At 39.2% G+C, this 17,247-nt stretch overlaps 1 protein-coding gene across 3 annotated transcripts in view; it reads right to left on the bottom strand.

Annotated features, from left to right (window-relative positions):
- LOC103721000 (Mitochondrial inner membrane translocase complex, subunit Tim44-related protein) overlaps positions 1 to 17,247 on the bottom strand; it is a 32,543-nt gene that overhangs the window by 8,772 nt on the left and 6,524 nt on the right. For 2 of the 3 annotated variants that reach the window (XM_039132374.2, XM_088715199.2), the window contains exons 6-7: positions 16,233 to 16,284; positions 7,249 to 7,341 (exon numbers count right to left, since the gene is read on the bottom strand). In XM_039132374.2, coding sequence (XP_038988302.2) covers positions 7,249 to 7,341; positions 16,233 to 16,284 — 145 coding nt within the window. Of the gene's footprint in view, positions 1 to 11; positions 81 to 7,248; positions 7,342 to 16,232; positions 16,285 to 17,247 lie in introns of all 3 variants that reach the window. The other variant, XM_039132368.2, reaches the window with a different exon arrangement.

The raw sequence follows: 17,247 nt of genomic DNA, 5'->3' as shown, positions 1-17,247 counted from the left end.
GAGAATCTTACAGAATACATTTTCTCTGTAACAACCTTTCTTAGAGATGAGGTATCTCCATCTGATATTAGAGTATTAATCTGCAATGAGGTGGAAAATGAGATAGAATCATAAAGTATAAATGTGTTCTGAGCATAGAAGCTTATATAGCATGGTTCACTATACCGGCCCGAACCGGGTGGTACGGAGCGTACCGTACCATACCGGTTCGCTATTGGTACCCGATACGGATGGCGTACCAACACTCGATATTCCGAAAAAATTCCGTACCATACCATTCCGTACCGACATGTGCTAGTGTCGCACCGGTAGGGGGTCCGGTACCGAAAAGGCAACCTTGATATATAGGATGTGATAGTATTTTATTTAGCAATATAAAACCAAAAAAAGGAAAATGCTAGAATATAGTCTCAAAAATATATTATAAACTAGCATATAGCCTATGCGATGTGTAGGGTACATTTTTTCTTTTTTTTTCCAACTATTCTTGAAATACAATTTAGCAATGTAACAGATTATAATAAATAGAAGGTTTCAATAGTCAAATTTTTGCACATTAAGCAATGAACTTTAATGATTGCCGAGCAAAAACTCCCGTAATTAATACTGATGTTCATATGGCAGACAAAGAACTCTGCACAAGCTAAGCCTTTATGCAGAAACTCCCGTTATTAATACCGGCATCATTAACATCAACCCCACAATGCATGGGCTACGATTTTTTTCTCTTTTTTCCAAATGTTTTTGAAATCCACTTCAATAATTAACAAATTATAATAAATATAAGGCTTCAATAGCCAAATTTCTATTGCATATTAAGCAATGAACTTTAATCATGACCGAGCATATTAATATTAGCCACATGGTGAATGAAAAGTTCGACACAAGTTGAGCCTCCATTTTAGATATATATAATAGAGTAGGATCCAAAACTTAATATGCACATCCAAGTTACTAAAAAAATTTGATATGAATTTCTATGGCAATACTTCAAGAACGATGTTCCAGAAAGTGTGTCGTAAGCCATATAGAATACAAAATCAACACCAATGAAGAGTGTCCTATGAGTAAATCATGCTAGACATTAAGTATTGGTGATATGTATTTGCAGAAAAATTTTCGGAGAGTTAACACCACGGCTCCAAATCCAAAGCCCATTTCAAAAGGAAAGATTATTTTAGCTGAAGAAGGGAATGGAGAGATTTGTTGTTGAAGTACCACTTTTGAAGGGAGAAGACTAGTTGGCGGCCAAGCCTCCTTAAGTAAACAGAGTTCAGCAAGTCAAGACTCCTCAAAAGATGGAGTTGAACTTGCCATGGGAGAGAGTGGGATGCCGGATAACCATTTGGAAGAGGAGGAGGTTGAAGGTGGTGGTCAGGTAAGGCCCTTTGGTAGTTGGTCTTGGGCCAATATTTTTTTGTTGTGATGGAGGAGGGGAGAACATACTGAAAGTCTTGGGCCAATATCATTTGTGGGAAGCATCCTAGACAGGAGATGCAAAATATTCTAATAAGGAAATCAAGAAGCTTAGGTCAAAATTCAAGATGGTGGTTACCATCCCTAAGGAGGAGCTAGAGGAATCTTGTTGAGACATGAGGTTGTCTTTAGTTGGGGGATGCTGCTAGGGACACCTCTAAGCCAAAAAAGTTCCTAGCTAAGGCCAGAATAGGTGGAAGCTTAGGTAAGAGCTCTTGGCTAAAGCTAGGAGAGATTGTTCCAACAGCCAAAGATTGTTACCTTCATAAAGGAGGAGCTTGAGGAATCCCACTAAGAATAGTGGCTATGTCTAGTAGTAAGGTTGTTAAGGATGCTTCTAAGCCGAGCTAAGACCATGAAAGAGAGGTGGAAACTTGGGTGGGATTTTGAAACTATTCCAATGGCTAGAGATCATTACTCATTACATTTTGAAAAACTACCATAGGGCCTTGGGTGATGGCTAATTAGGTGCTAGCACTATAGCCATGGAAACCTAATTTCAAAGCTCTATAGGTGCTCATAGGGCCTTTTGGAAGTTGGAGACAAACACAATTCTCAAGATAGTCAACATTGCTGGTAAGCCGCTATGGCTCAATAATTGGATGGAATCAAGTAATGAAAGGAGTTATATGAGCGTCTAGAATCTAGATCAAGTGTATCTATCTGCACTACTAGTACTCGAAGTCAACATTGAGGATGACCCACTAACTTGGCTAGCATCCTGCTACAAGAATGTCCCATTTTGCTGCTATACCTATGGTGAAGTGGGTTATCTTGAGGATGAGTGCAAGTATGAGAAGACAAAGATCATGGAACAACCATGAAAGCAAAAGAAGATCCAATGATGGTGGAAAATTGAACCTCCATGGAGCATTGTGATAAACTTGCAAAAATCTTGGTGTATAAGGGTGGGTCCGAGTCTAAACTGCAGACAAGGTTTGTTGCCAGAGTCAAATGTTGGGAAAACATCATTAGTGGGCAATTGGCATTTGTACGGTCCTTGGCTAATGGTGGATGTGGTCCGCAAAAACAGGGGATGGCAGTTGGAAGGGGATAATTCAGCTAAGATGTCAAGATCATTAGAGACTAAGGTCACAGATCACTTGTAGATGATAAGAGTGATGCAGGTTTCATGACCTACTATAGAAGGTCTCAAATTCGTCATTGATGTGACCATGGAATGCCGTACCGGCCCGTACCGGCCGGTACGGGCCGGTACGTACCGGTCCGGCCGTGGACCGGTACCGGAACGGATAAAAAATCGGTATTTTCCGGTTTTTTATCCGAACCGGCCGGTTCGGAGCCCGTACCAGCCGGTTCCGGCCTCGTACCGGTGCGAACCGGCCGGTTCGCACCGGTACGATTTTTTTTTTTTTTTTTAGAACCACAGCGCCGCGCGCTGTGGTTTTTGAAACCACCGCGTACCGGCCGGTACGGGACCGGTACCAACCGGTACGGGACCGGTACCAACCGGTACGTACCGAATCGGACCGGTACCGTACCGGTCCGGCCGGCCACCGGTACGCCGACCGGTACCGGTACGGCGGACCTTGGATGTGACATTCTACCTCCAAGTAATCTTGTAGATCATCATCTACAAGGTTCTTGATCAACAAATCTTTTTTATGGTAGCAGCTTTGCATGACAGATTCCCACAAAGCAAGCTCTTCACGTGATAAAGCTTAAACATTGACCTATCCATTAGCGATGCTTCTTCAATAATATGACTCTTGATGTATGGTTTTGCCTCAAGGAGCTTTTCACCAAATAGTGTTGCTGCAATTGCTTGAATGTAGAATTAATTGACACCAAAACATTGTTGATGATAGATTTTAATCCTGTGTTGATTGATATAAAAAAACAATGCACGATCCTAAAGCTCTTTCTAGCATGTTGATAAAGTATCTCAAGTTTGAAATTCAACTCTTCGCTTGTTAACATGACATAAAGGAACAATAAGGAAGAACAGAAAAAGACACCAATGAAAAATTGAGGATAAACAAACGGGCTCCTTTAGCTTTGTTACCAAATTGATATGGCACCAATTAGGGATGGTCTACGATGCATGGATGGGCATATGGATGAGTTTAATACAAGTGTTAAGGTCAAAAACTTTGCTCGTTACCCAACTTCCAAAACTACGACAAAGCAGGATAGTTATAATCAAAAAGGATCAAATAATATTAAAATATTCAGATTAAAATGAGAGTAAAATAGGCATACAATATGTTCCACATGGTAAATATGCTAGAAATATTACATTAGTGCTAAAGAAAAAAAGATCATCATTAGATTAGGTAATGAACAATGGAGAAGATGAGAGCTAGAGCTGAAGAGGATGATAGAAAGAGGCCAGGGGAGGGAATGCCCCGGGGGTGAGGGAGAGAAGAAATGAGGTCAAACATGACCGAAACGTTTCTTCAAACAAATTAATTCTAATAAAACACTAAAATTCGTTACTCTATATGGACCTTTACGTCACTCTATATGGACCTTTACTTGTATGCACCAAAAACAACTAGAAAATATTCTACTCAAGAAAGGACTCTTAGCATACCTATTGTGACTACAAGAGAAAGAGAGATATATGAAACTATATGCCCAAGGAAAAAGTGATAAAATTTAATCAGGGAAAATGTGGCATTATTCATGCATTATTTAAAGAAAATTGGAATTTAAGCATTGAACCGAGACAAAGTGGGATTATGTAGCTAACTCTATTAAGAAAGTTCCTAGAAGAATCCTAAGAAAGTCAAGGTAAAAAAAATACATCCAAAGAAACATGATTTATAAAAGTGATGAATGAGAAGAATCGAGCAAAAAGGGCTTGTTTTAAACAACCACCAAAAAAGAACAATGATTTTAAAAGATTAGAAAGACTTAGGAGGATGCAAAAAATTAAGAAAGGTGAAAAGAGTGACTTAAAGATAATTTTTTTGACAAGTTGAGTTTAGAAGATGAGAAAAAAAATGCATGTTAGTTACGATGGGGGAAGAAAAGCAGAGGTATAGATGAAATTTGACGCATCAAGAGCAAGGATGATAGAGTTTTAGAAAACATGAAAGAATTGGAAAAAAAAAGATGGAAAAGATATTCTGAATGTTTGTTCCATGGGTGCTGTTGTCAGGTAACTACTTCCTCAACAAAAAGCCAGAATTGATGAATAAAAATTCAAAAGCATGCTGAAAGTTAAGGACAAGATGAAATAGCTGGCTGCAAAATCATGAAGGAATGGAGCTAATTTGGATAAATAGCTTATTCAATTGGACTCTGAAGAACTAGAAAAAAAGCAACTACAGATGTATTGTGGTGCCCATTTATAAGAATAAAATAATATCCAAAATTACATATCGTGGAATTAAATTTGTGATCCATCCTATGAAGTTATGCAGAGGGTGATAAAACAATGATTAAGAATAATGACAGGTCTCTAAGAATCAATTTGGTTTTTTGTAGAGGCCATCTTCTTGCTTAGGCAATCAGAGAGAAAACCCTTGGCCTTATTGACCTAGAGAAATCATATCACAAGGTACCAATAGAGGCAACTTAGTGGACATTAAGGAAGAACTCTATACTATATATAAAAATGACAGTTTGGAAATCAGGGAATATTCCATTTTTAATTGTCTATCAATTTTTATGCTGAGAATACCCTCCTATCTATCCTAAAAATACATTACTTACCCCACTAACTTTCTCACTCCCCCGCACTCTCCTCTTTTCCAATCAGATCATACCTCTCTCATAAACTCCCAAACAAATTGGACACTTTCTCTAATTTGACTTTGAAATAGATTGGATTCTCAAATTCAACTGCAGAATAGATTGGAATATAACTCTTTCTTCCTCTCTTCTCTCAAATATGCATTGCACATGCCTGGTTGCTAGGATGCAAAGAATGCTGAATCGGCCCGTACCGGCTGGTTCAGCATGTACCAAACCGGTCCGGTCAGTCGGCGTTAAAAAACAGTACGACCCATACCAGTCCGAACCGGTCCGAACCGGCCCGTACCTGCTAGGCCAAATCTTTTTGGACTTTTGGAGGCCGAACCAGTGGTACCGGTTTGATACCAATTTGAACTGGTCTGAACCGATACCGAATGGGTCCGGTGGCTAACCGGTACCGGTTCCGCGATCCTTGCTAGTATGTGCATCAGTGTCCGCCGAGCTGACCGAACTGGTGTACCGGTGGGCTCCCGTACCGGTTGGAACCGGTGCGGAACCGGAAAAAAAAAGGTGACGCACGCGCGGACCGCGTTTTAGCCACAGAGTGGTATTAAATGAGACTCTGTGGCATTAAATGCCCCACGCAGCCCCGTGTGGGTTAGCGCTCGCGCGCGGTGCCGTATGGGCTCGCTGCCTTGTGCGAGTCTCCGCGGGAAAACCGTGCGAGCGCGGGGAATCGCGTGGGATCGAGATTCCTGCGCGTGGAATCGCGCGCGGGACGAGTGATTCTCCGCTCGCGGGCGCGCGGGCGCCACGCATGGAAATTTTTTTTTTTCCTTTCCTTCTTCCTCCTTCCCGAACCCTCTCCTCCTCTTCTTTCTTCCCCTCTCTCCTCCTCTCTTCTCCTCTCTTTCCCCCCTTCTCCCGTGAGCAAGGAAGGAACCGTTAGGAGGGCCGCGTGCGCGTCGGGATGCTCGGGAGGGGGTTGGCCCGAGGTATGTCGAACCGTCTTCTTCTTCTTCTCCTCTTTCTCTTCTTCTTCCTCCTCTTCCTCTTCTTCTTCCTCTTCTTTCTTCTTCCCCGCTCGGTTCCGGCCCTGAACCGTTTTATGTGGCTGTACCGTACCGGTGGGGGTCGGTACCGGTACAGTATGTGCTGAATCGGCCGGTACGGGCCGGTTCAACAGACCTTGATGTGCATAAATGGTACATAAATTCATTAAGAACATGTATATTGGATAATGTCACATATTAGTAGTAGTTGTGGTGACACAAGTGAATTTCCTGTCAAAGTTACCAAGAGTCGGTACTAGACCCATATCTCCATCTATAATAGATCTGTTCACAGAAAAACTCAAGAATATATCCCATAATGGCATAATCCATGGCAATTGTTGATGACACTATACTGACATATAAGATGACAAGATGGCGTACTCCATGGCAATTGTAGATGATATTATGCCGACATATGAGAAGATGACAAGCTTGAAAGGCTGAAAGCCAAATCGTGATTATTTAGAGAACAAAGACAAAATCACAGCATGGAAATAGAGTAGATGGAACACATTGCCAATGTAAATAGGAATGAAAACAAGGCCAATTTGACTGACAGCATATCAATTTTGTTTCCCTTATATCTATTATACAGGAGAATTGAAGAAGATCTATTTGAATTGAATTTAAGTAGATGATGTCAGGAATTCTTTTGTAAAAGGTGAGCCTTGGCGCAATGGAAAAGGTTGCTCTATGGTATAGGTGTCAAGGGTTTGAAACAGAAAACGGCCTCTCCGCATGCTAGGGTAAGGCCATGGATATCTAACCCTCCCTAGACTCTGCAATGGCGAGAGCCTCATGCACTTGGCTACCTTTTTTATGTCAGGAATTCCCTTTGTGCAGTGTTATGTAACCAATGCAGTCCTTGGCAACCTAGTGTGAAAGTTAAAGGAAAAATGGGTAGCTATCAATGCTGTAAACATTAAACAATAAAGAGAGTTCAAGTGAACAAGATAAACATCGCATAAAATGAGATATGACCCAAACATGAGATAAAATAAATATACTCTTATACTTTGATAATAAGAACTCAAATAATATGACAACGCACCTCCTTGTACAACCTTATAGCATGTTGATAGAAAAGTTTTTTTGAATATCCAGTTACTTTCCTTAGTCTGGAAATAGCATATGCATTCTTCATCTGCAAGAGTCACAAAACCGACATGTCAATCACCATTTATCTGAAAGCAACCAATGAAGTAGACAAACTTTCTAAATTGGGTACATGTATCCCTTCATCCATATTGGTTGTAACTTTCACTCACATCGAAAATTTGTACACAAATCAACCTTTAAAAAACAAATAACTAAAGAAGAATATATGCAATAACATCAACTCCAAAATTTTGATTAAATTAATCAAAAAATAATTGGATTGAACTAAATTACCTTAGGTTTGAAATAAATAGCAACTACAGTCTTCATTCCTAATTTACATCAGATCTAGTACCAGAAAAGACGATGAGGTTTGCTTCTATGATATGTCATATTTTAGCCTATTATGACCAAACCTAGTCTACCTGAATCAAGAGTGGTTGCAGGATCAGATATGGATTCATATCTAGGGAAGTAGATGTGTCAAAAAATATTAAATATATAGTTTTGCAAATCCCTGAGGAAGCCAGTGCAAGAGAAGCAAGTTTTTGGGAAGATACTAACTAGGATAGAACTTTTCAACTCCTAAGAGCCAACATACAAGTGTGATTTAGTCTTTTGGCTTGTGGCAGCCAATAAGATTGATTATTGATTGTGAGTAAAATTATAGTTTCAAAATAAGTGTTTAACCAAAGTTCCTAACTCTTGTGCAGGAGCCGAAAAGAGACAGCAATCAACTGCCAAATCTTTATTGAATGTAAGCTAGCAATTGTGACTTAGAACCATTTTCTCAACATGGTGAACATCTCTGGGTCTCGCAAAAAACCAATAAACAGGTAAAGCTATTAAGGTGTAGAGACAAAATCTTACGAAACACCTTTATTATTAATATTTATTAGAACTCTGCAAGAATTTGTCCTTTGACCACCATCAGTCACCCCCTTCCCATCCATTATAGCACAATGCCCCAACTGCAATGGTTTAACTCTAGATATAACATGCAAAAGACAAAATTATGCTTTCATATTTCTTGTTCACCTTTCTTACTTGGACCGTCGGGTTAAATTCCAATACCAGATGTCCCAAAACTCGCACATGTTCTCTTTGCTGCCTCTGTATGGTAGCACCTTCATTGTTGTTTCTGCCCATGACCCACCCTCAACTGCAATTCAAACTTGCCATGCTCCAAAACCACTTCCAAATTTCAGCAAGCATGTCTTTGAACCAGCTCTTCCCAAGTTTGGTACTGAGAGATTCATAATCGCAACCATTACACACAATGCACCTTTGTGCTTGCTTTAGACAAGCTAGAAGAAAATCAAAAACTAGGCAGATTTCCTAGCAAGGGAAACATGGAATGGCAAAGTGGGCACATAGAAACACTTCTGTAAATTTTTCCTGAGATTAAATATTGATCCAAATGTCTGTTTCCTGATTCATGAGCTTAAAAAAGTTAAGGTTGGTCTTCCTTCCAGGCAACTAGTCTTTTGGGTTTTATATCAATAACTCTCTTGCTTCAGGTTTACTTCATCATGTAGCTAATTTTTAGAGGGTTGACATCAAGTTCAAAACTAGTCGTAAGATATCCTTAAAATGAAGATAACCAAGAAACTCGACCCATGTAAATGGGATTAAGCTTGTTGCCAAATGTTCAGAGATGCTGTGTAAACAAGGATGCTAAGCCAATTTGCAAGTCGTGTCCCACTCTTTTCTGATCTCTTCCACGATATTGATCTGTTTACCAATACAAAGTATAGAAATTGGCCCTTCATTGAGTATTTTTTTGGTCATTATAATGTGAACTTGATAATGAAACAGGAGTATATTTTTTTTAAATATAATTAAGGTCCTTAAGACCTTCTCTCAGACATTTAGCTTCTCCTTTGTTCCTGTTTCACGTGCTTTTTCGGTGCAATGGACCAAGATATGACCGAACATTCCAATCCAGAGTGCATAAGATCATTTTACATTTGTACAAAACCAACCAGTAACCACCCTTGAGTTGATAAATATATCTAATGAATCTAATAATAAACGAACGAAAACTAAGGAACATCCATAAAATCACATATACATGCCCAAGAAGATTGTATAACTGATTGGGTAACTAAAAGCTCTAATCTGGTGTGACATGCAATTTTCAGAATTCTACTATCATTGTGCTTCACAGAATAGCACATGGTAAATTTTGGGAAGAAAAAGCATGACAATTCCCAAACAAGGGGATGCATCTATTATAAGAAAGCACTGATGAGGTGTTCAAAAATATCTTGATGCAAATTCTAGAACTAAAACAAAGCGAGATCCCAATTCCACCAACAAGAAGGCTACAGAAAAGGAGTATCTTCAAGATCTGGGCTAAGCAAGGAACAAAGATGTTGGACAATTGGAGATAAATTGTAATGAGGCATGTTTTCATGGAATATGATGAGTTGGAATATTATTTAGGAAGGAAGTGGTTGGCAAGACAAAGCTTAAGGCGTTAGTAAAGGTCTTGTGGATCCTTCATAACTTGAATCAAGTTAGTAGTTTTGGTAGCTGTGGCATTCTGCGTTCTTTTCAATTTTCTATAATAGTTCTATAACTCAAGGATAGATGATGTTTGTATAACCAATACTAGTACGATAAGAGACATTCAAATCAAATTTGAGTTTCAGATTTCACTTTTGCTCCAAGATTCATTAAACACATTATCCCAACATTAGAATCCCAATTCTCAACATTAGAATATACTACAGGTGTCTATTGAACTTCAACAGGCCAGTCGCTTGTGGCGAGTGCTGAAGAGAGAGGAGACCAACAGTGGACTTATGGATATACCAAAGTCTGCCGAAGTGGGCCAAACAAGGTTCGCCGTACCGGTACCGGTCGGCGTACCAGTGGCGGCCCGGACCGGTACGAAACCGGTCCGTACCGATGGCGTACCGATGGCGTACCGGTCCAAACCGATGGCGTACCAGTCCGAACCGGTCCCGTACCGGTTCTTCAACAATAAACTACCGGTACCGGATTCCACGCTGATCTGGTATCGGTCCCAGGCCGGACCGGTACGTATCGGCCCGTACCAGCCGGTACATACCGATACGGCAGACCATGGGGCCAAACCAGCCGGTTCGGCCTGTATTGAGCTGACCTAGCGGGGGATCAGATCGGTTCGCCTCTTTTTTCAAAATCGACTCCAAACCGGCCGGAACAGGTCCTGAACCGATAGGAGCAAACCGGAACGGGAGGCCGGAACCGATTGCAAACCTCCTGAACTAGATCTGAATCGGGCAGTTCCGTGCGAACCATCCACTTCGCACCGAGTTGAACCAGTTCCAAACCGGCCCCCTTCCCCCTCTTTCTTTTGTTTTAAAGGATGATTGGGAAGGCTTGAGAAGTTTCTCAGGCCTTCCCAACCTATTTGAATACTTCTCGTCTTCCCCGCAGCAAAAAATACGCTGATTTAGCATGATTGGGGGATGCAACCCTAAATAAGGTATGCTTCCTATCTCCTATCTCATTTTCTCTTCTTTTTTTAGATGCCAAAAAATATCTTAAAATTTGCAAAATAAAAGATCATGCCAAAATTTTTGATGCTGGCTTGATTTTAAAATATGTTGTAGATCTATGGATGATCTACACGATGACATAAAAAAGTTTAATTTTTAAATTATATATAATTTTTAAAAATTAAAAATATATTTTTAAAAATATAAAAAATATTTATAAAATCAAAAGCGATAGGGGCATGCAAGCTACTCTCCAGCTAAATTTGATATCTATTTATTCAATTTTTGATACGATCATGCGCATAGTGGCCTAGGCCTAAATTTAAAAAAAATGAGAAATAAATAGCCTTTGATGCATGTCCACGAGCCTACAAAAATATATATAACATTCATCGTAAGATTCTACATGAATATGAGCTCAAATTAATTTTTTAAAATATTTATATTTAAAAATTATTTTTAATTTAAAAATAATTAAAAATATATAATTAAATATCAAAAATATAAAAATTAGTAGTACGTAAAATATATCTCAAAAGTATTTTCTGAAGTAAAAAATATATTTTTCTGAATTCATGGTGTTTAAATATATTTTTAATTTAAAAATTATTAAAAATATATAAAGAAATTAAAAAAATGAAAAATTAGTATTATGCATTAGATAAATATGATATATTTTCTGAAGTAAAAAAATATAATTTTAATCATAATAAAATTTTGCTATTTTTAAATAATTGATAAACTGACGTACTTGATAAATCTGCAGGAATGGAACAACCAAGAAAAAAAGGAGCCAGAGCATGACATTAGTTGTAATCGTGGAAAAATGCTCTCGAGTTGGCACCATTAGAAGTGCAACTGCTGCAACACAGAGTTCAATGAAGGAGAGGTAGCCAGATTGAAGCAGCACTTAGTTGGTGTTACCCCGATGTGTCTATGTGCCGAAAATGCCCACAAGAGGTTTGGCAACTAATGAAGAAGCACTTCGCTAATTTCAAAGTAGTGAAGAAGAAAGTTTCTAAGAAAAAGGTGGAGGTGGACCGCCAAGCGGCAAAGCCACCATCCTATCACTTTAGAGAGTCAGAGGAGACGTCCGCTCTAGATGACAAGGAGGCACAAATTCAAGCTGCCATGCAAGCGAGCCTAGATGATCAGTGACAGCATGCTGATGTAGCCAAGCATACGGCTCGATGTGGGCCCTCATACTACGAGTCGGGCTCCGATTCTGCGAGCAGCAAGGCAAATTCAAAGTTCAGAAGAACCTCTCCAATTAGGGAGGCCATCAGCAGAGGCAGTGGCCGTATTGCATTTATGTTGGAGACTTTTAATAGCAGATTAAAGTCCTACATGGAGATTCCATCAAAAGCCACCATCTATGATTTAGATCCACATGCCTTCCCCAACAAAGATTCGAAGCAGCAGAAGATTGACACAATGCTAAAAAAGAATAAGGATATGTGGTGAGCTATTGGATCTTGATTCCACTTCAGCCACATATTAACAAATGTGGCAGACAATACGTACTAGAGGTTTGCCATTTTCTCCATACGGGCAACCAGTCTCGATGTAGATCCTCGAGGACCGAAGAAAATCGAAGTTGAACTTCTTGACAATAAAAAGGAGCAATAGAAGTGGATTGCCTCATACAAGAGCAAATGGCCCACATATGAATTGACAGTGATATGTGATGGTTGAACCGGTCCTACCAGGTGGAGCATTATCAACTTCTTGACATATTGTGATACAAAGACTTTCTTCCATAAATCGGTTGATGCTTCTGATCAGGTGCACAATGCCATGTAAATCCTCAGATTAATGGAGGAGATGATTAATCAGGTAGGAGAGAAAAATGTCATGCAGATCATCACTGATAATGGGCCACAATATAAGATCGTTGGGGTGATTTTGATGGAGTGGAGGCCATATATTTTCTGGACCCTATGTGATGCATATTGTATTGACCTCATGTTAATGGACATTGCAAAGATTTATAGGGTGCAGTAGACAGTGAAGACAACCCAAACCATTACTAGATATGTTTATAAGTTTATAACCATATATAGGTTCTATTACTTATGAAGAGGTATGCAGAGAAGAAATCTTGAGACCAAGTGTGGCACAGTTTGCTACCAACTACAATATACTTGATAGCCTTCTTGAGAGGAAAGCGGCCCTATGTTAGATGTTTGTCAATCCCAAGTGGCAAAAAATACATTTGCGGGGGTCGACACTGAAAGAAGCATTGTCGAGGACTTGATGACCAAGGCAGACATTCTGGCAATAGGCCAAGAAGATAGTGAAGGCTATCAAACCATTGAACGAAGTGCTTTGGGCCGTGGAAAGCGAGAGGTATCCCTAGATGGGCTTCTTGTATCAAATGATGGAGAGGGCAAAAATTCAGATCAAGAAGACAGATCCGACATATGCCCAGAAGTACATCAACATCAGAGTAGTAGTGGGACTACTAGATGGGTAGAAACTTGTATATAGCAGAAAAGCAAGAACATTAAAAATTAGACTGCTCCTGTACTTGTACAATTATACTAAGACAATTACGAACTCTATCTACAGCATACTATCCGAACTTGAGATTTTAGTACGATGTGCCTGAAATTGATATAGATGACGAACTTCTGGCTGTACTGCGTAGTGTGATTTACAAGATGGAGTCTGATCCAGAAGTCATGGCCTTATATCTAGAAGAGGTAAGCTAACTTAAGTGACATATGTAAGTTAACTAATATCTTCAATTATTAACATACTATAATACGTTTTTTTTAACAAACCAAAATATTTAAAAAGGGCACTAATAGCTTTGGAGTCTTAACAGCTATCATAAGTAAGAAAAGTATGAATCCAGATATATTACACGTCAACAATAACTATTATCTGCATTAGACTGTTACTAATATGATACTATCTTATATGTAATTTGCTTCAATATTTTTGCAGTTGAATGGTGGATTCATTTTCTTTGTCCGAGAAAAATCTTAAGCAGCTAGCTATTCGGATTCTCTTCCAAACAGTCTCCTCGAGTGGCTGTGAGCACAATTGGTCCACCTTTGCCCTCATCCACAACAAGCAGAGGAATCGTCTGACACAAAAGCACCTCAACGACCTTGTATGTATGTTCACTACAGTCTAAGATTGAGGCTGGAATGCATTCAAGAGAAAGTAGAGCTAAAGTACACAGATCTGATCCATAATGCTTTAGTTGAGGATGAGATAATCCCTATGATCGGATGGCTTGTGAGTTAATAGGAGGAGCCGGAGCTTGATGAGCGAGCATCGCCTCCACGACCGGCCAGGTTCATAGCTAAGGAGGCTAGGATTGATGTAGAGCAATGAGCAGATCACAATATTCCACACATCCTTCCAGTTGATCAGCCATAACCATAAGGGTCACTGGGGAGCCGATCATCACATGACTCCTTGTCCGAGACATCCTCTTAGAAATATGATCAAGAGATATCTAGACAAGGCCACCACACTATCCGATCGATTCGATCAGGAGGGCGACATCCATCTTTCCAACATAGCCAAGTAGAGAGGAGCACGAAGGGTAAGCAAGCAGAAAGGGGCACAAAGGATAAACAAACAGCTGCTCAGCATACCAAAAAAGAAAAAAAAAAGGCACCTACAGCCTCCATGGAGAATGTGGAGGACCTAGTTCACTCAGATTCAGACTAAAAGTAGTAGCAACGGCAGTTCTAGTGGTCATGGATCTGTCTAGTTTACGCATGCTACACAGAATAAAGGGCACGGTGCACGATCTGCATAGACGGGCTCCTCGAGGTCATTCAACAGAATATGATGTGGCTGCAAATGATATCGCACGTGGAGTAGGATTTATAGATGTATCATATTTTGAGTCATATGTTAGATCCTATTATCTGCAGCCCAGGCAGCCTATGATCTATATAGATACAGATATGGTGGTGCATCTGAGGCATCGTCTTCCGGTGGCTACTATCTTAGCATCCCAGAGCATCTTACAGGTCTGATTTTGCTATCGGCATATTCGGATGGGCCCCTCCATAGTCATATAATCAGCTAAAGGACACCTCTCAGAACCAGAGCTTCAGCGAAAGATCCGAGAGTGCTTATAATTTAGAGCGTGTTTCTTATGGGATGAACATATAAGACTATAATGCTACTTGGTTAGAAGGAAGGGTTGATGTGCCTCCTGACTATACTAATGATCCGGATATTTATGAAAAGCATCGCCACTTGACGAGAGTTTAGATCTCAGTATATATATATTGTACTTTAAATATATGTAATTGAATGTATTATTTTATATTTTTCACCTTACTAGTTGATTTTAGGATATTTTATGTGAATTCTTATAGCATGCAATATCTCACTAATCATTTTATATTTTGTATCACTTTAAACAACAAGATGTATCATTTACATAATACTGAGATCATAAAAACATCAAAAAACATCAAATTATACTTAAAATCCTTGAAAAGGTTGAAAAAAATTGATTACCAATTAATCAAACTTGAAAAACTTTAAAAAAAAAGAGCATGCCATTTCGGAACCGGCACGTCCAAGCATACCGTGTGTCAGTACGGTACCGTACAGACTCGCTCGCCGACCAGTACGAGTCCCGATACCGGTTTGGAGGACCTTGGGATATACCATTAAAGTTGTGAATAGGAGTCAGATGATGTTGCTGAGCTATGTCAGGCACCTTATGATGATCCAAGTAGGAGTATATAATTCATGATAAGACCAACAAACTCTAGTTCTGTAGAATGCTTCTAGTTAAACAATGGAATGTCCAGTTTATCCATAATTCCATATCATTTCTTTGTACAACTCTAGATGATCTGATATGTAGTGATGCCTTTCTCAAGTTCACTACAACCATGTTGCAGAACCAACTTACAGACTGCACTGGGCTGTTTCCACTTGTTGACAGGGCATTTAACTAACTTTTCTTTTTGTTGGCAAGGGAAGAATCATCTAATCTCTGAATCCAACATGCAAGAAGATAAGTTTAATGTGTTATATGGATAAAGTTGCATGGATTAAAGTCACATTTTAAAAAAAAAGCATCAAAATGGAAAGAATAATACAGGATATTATACGATGTAAGAAGGATAAGAAACCTAATTTAATTACATACGAACAATGAGCCCAGGAATGAAAATGTGCAGCTTTTGCATATAGGTCTTCACAATAAGATATGAGCCAGCAAGCCCCATATGGATAAAACCACCACATTTCAGGAGAGAAGCTTAACATAGGAAGGAGAAATTCATTTCACAATTTATGGAGCAAGTATGACCTCTCAAAATAATTAAGAATAGTTCCTGCAATTGCTGTAAAAAAATTACAGTTGAAAGATAACTTAATCTAAGTTAAGAAAGTGCAAAAAAGAACCTGCACATTGGGAGGACTAATCTTGAATCAGCAAGCAAACAAGAAATACCTCAAGAATGATATCCTCCTTAGTTCTTCTCCAACCACTTGGTGTGAACCATCTGATTTACAATATATCAAAATTACTAGAACATTAAAGAAGCGCAGAAGGCACATTTTGCTAATATTCAAGAAACTAGACTGAACTAAGAAAAAAGGAATGCTAGTTACTAACTTATATATGTAAATGTGGATGTGTCTGCATCTGTTCATCTATGTCTTATGCACATATGTGTTACTGGGTCTATATGTATGATTCTGTCTCTAGCTACATAATTTTTTTTTTGAGGCAAACTCGTGCTTTACGTGTGTCTGCATGTATGCCTATGTCTCTGCCTGCATGGGCATTTCCATTCGTATATGTATATGCATGTCAAGGGATGAGATTGCAAAAGATGGTTGAAAAATTAGGAGTTACAGACAGATAGGATAGTGCATTTGGAATGCTGATAGATAGGTTCCAATTACATAGGATGTTATGAGAGAGCAAGGGCTTCGAAGTTCTAAGATATCTATGATTATGTTTATTTTTCCATTTGTCTTTTTATGTACAATTTCACAGGCATATTTGTGCCTTAAGTTTGTATATCAGTAAGCATGCATGTTTGTATGCCTATATTGCATGTATGGGCATTTCCCTATGTATATGTAGAACAATTAGATAGTGGAGTGCATCAAGAAGGCAGTTAGACACATTTCAAGCATTAGGATATTCTGATAGCACGATGATTCAAATTACATACTCAAGATGATGGATGTACCATCCCGTCCTAGTCTTCATCCAGTCTTATGTTGTCCCGACACTTGGGATGGTGCCCTGTCTTGCCATCTAGGACATGCCCCATGCCAACACTTGGGACGATGGGACATCTTGTGATAGCATGAGAGCTAACAAGTTATAGGGTAAGAAGAGGAGCCAAGAGACATCATCTTTGTAAATTAATGGTTTCAAAAGAGAGCATTATTACCTTCATTTCCCGCTTCTTAACTCTGTTGGTTCTTTCTAAAGGTAAAGATGTGATTAA

This window comes from Phoenix dactylifera, chromosome 2 (genome assembly GCF_051530095.1).
Source record: "Phoenix dactylifera cultivar Ajwa chromosome 2, Ajwa_hap1_PhDact_Kaust_v1.1, whole genome shotgun sequence".
NCBI classification, from domain to species: Eukaryota; Viridiplantae; Streptophyta; class Magnoliopsida; order Arecales; family Arecaceae; genus Phoenix; species Phoenix dactylifera.
Note: the sequence above shows the minus strand (reverse complement) of the source record. Positions and strands in the feature narration are given on the sequence as shown.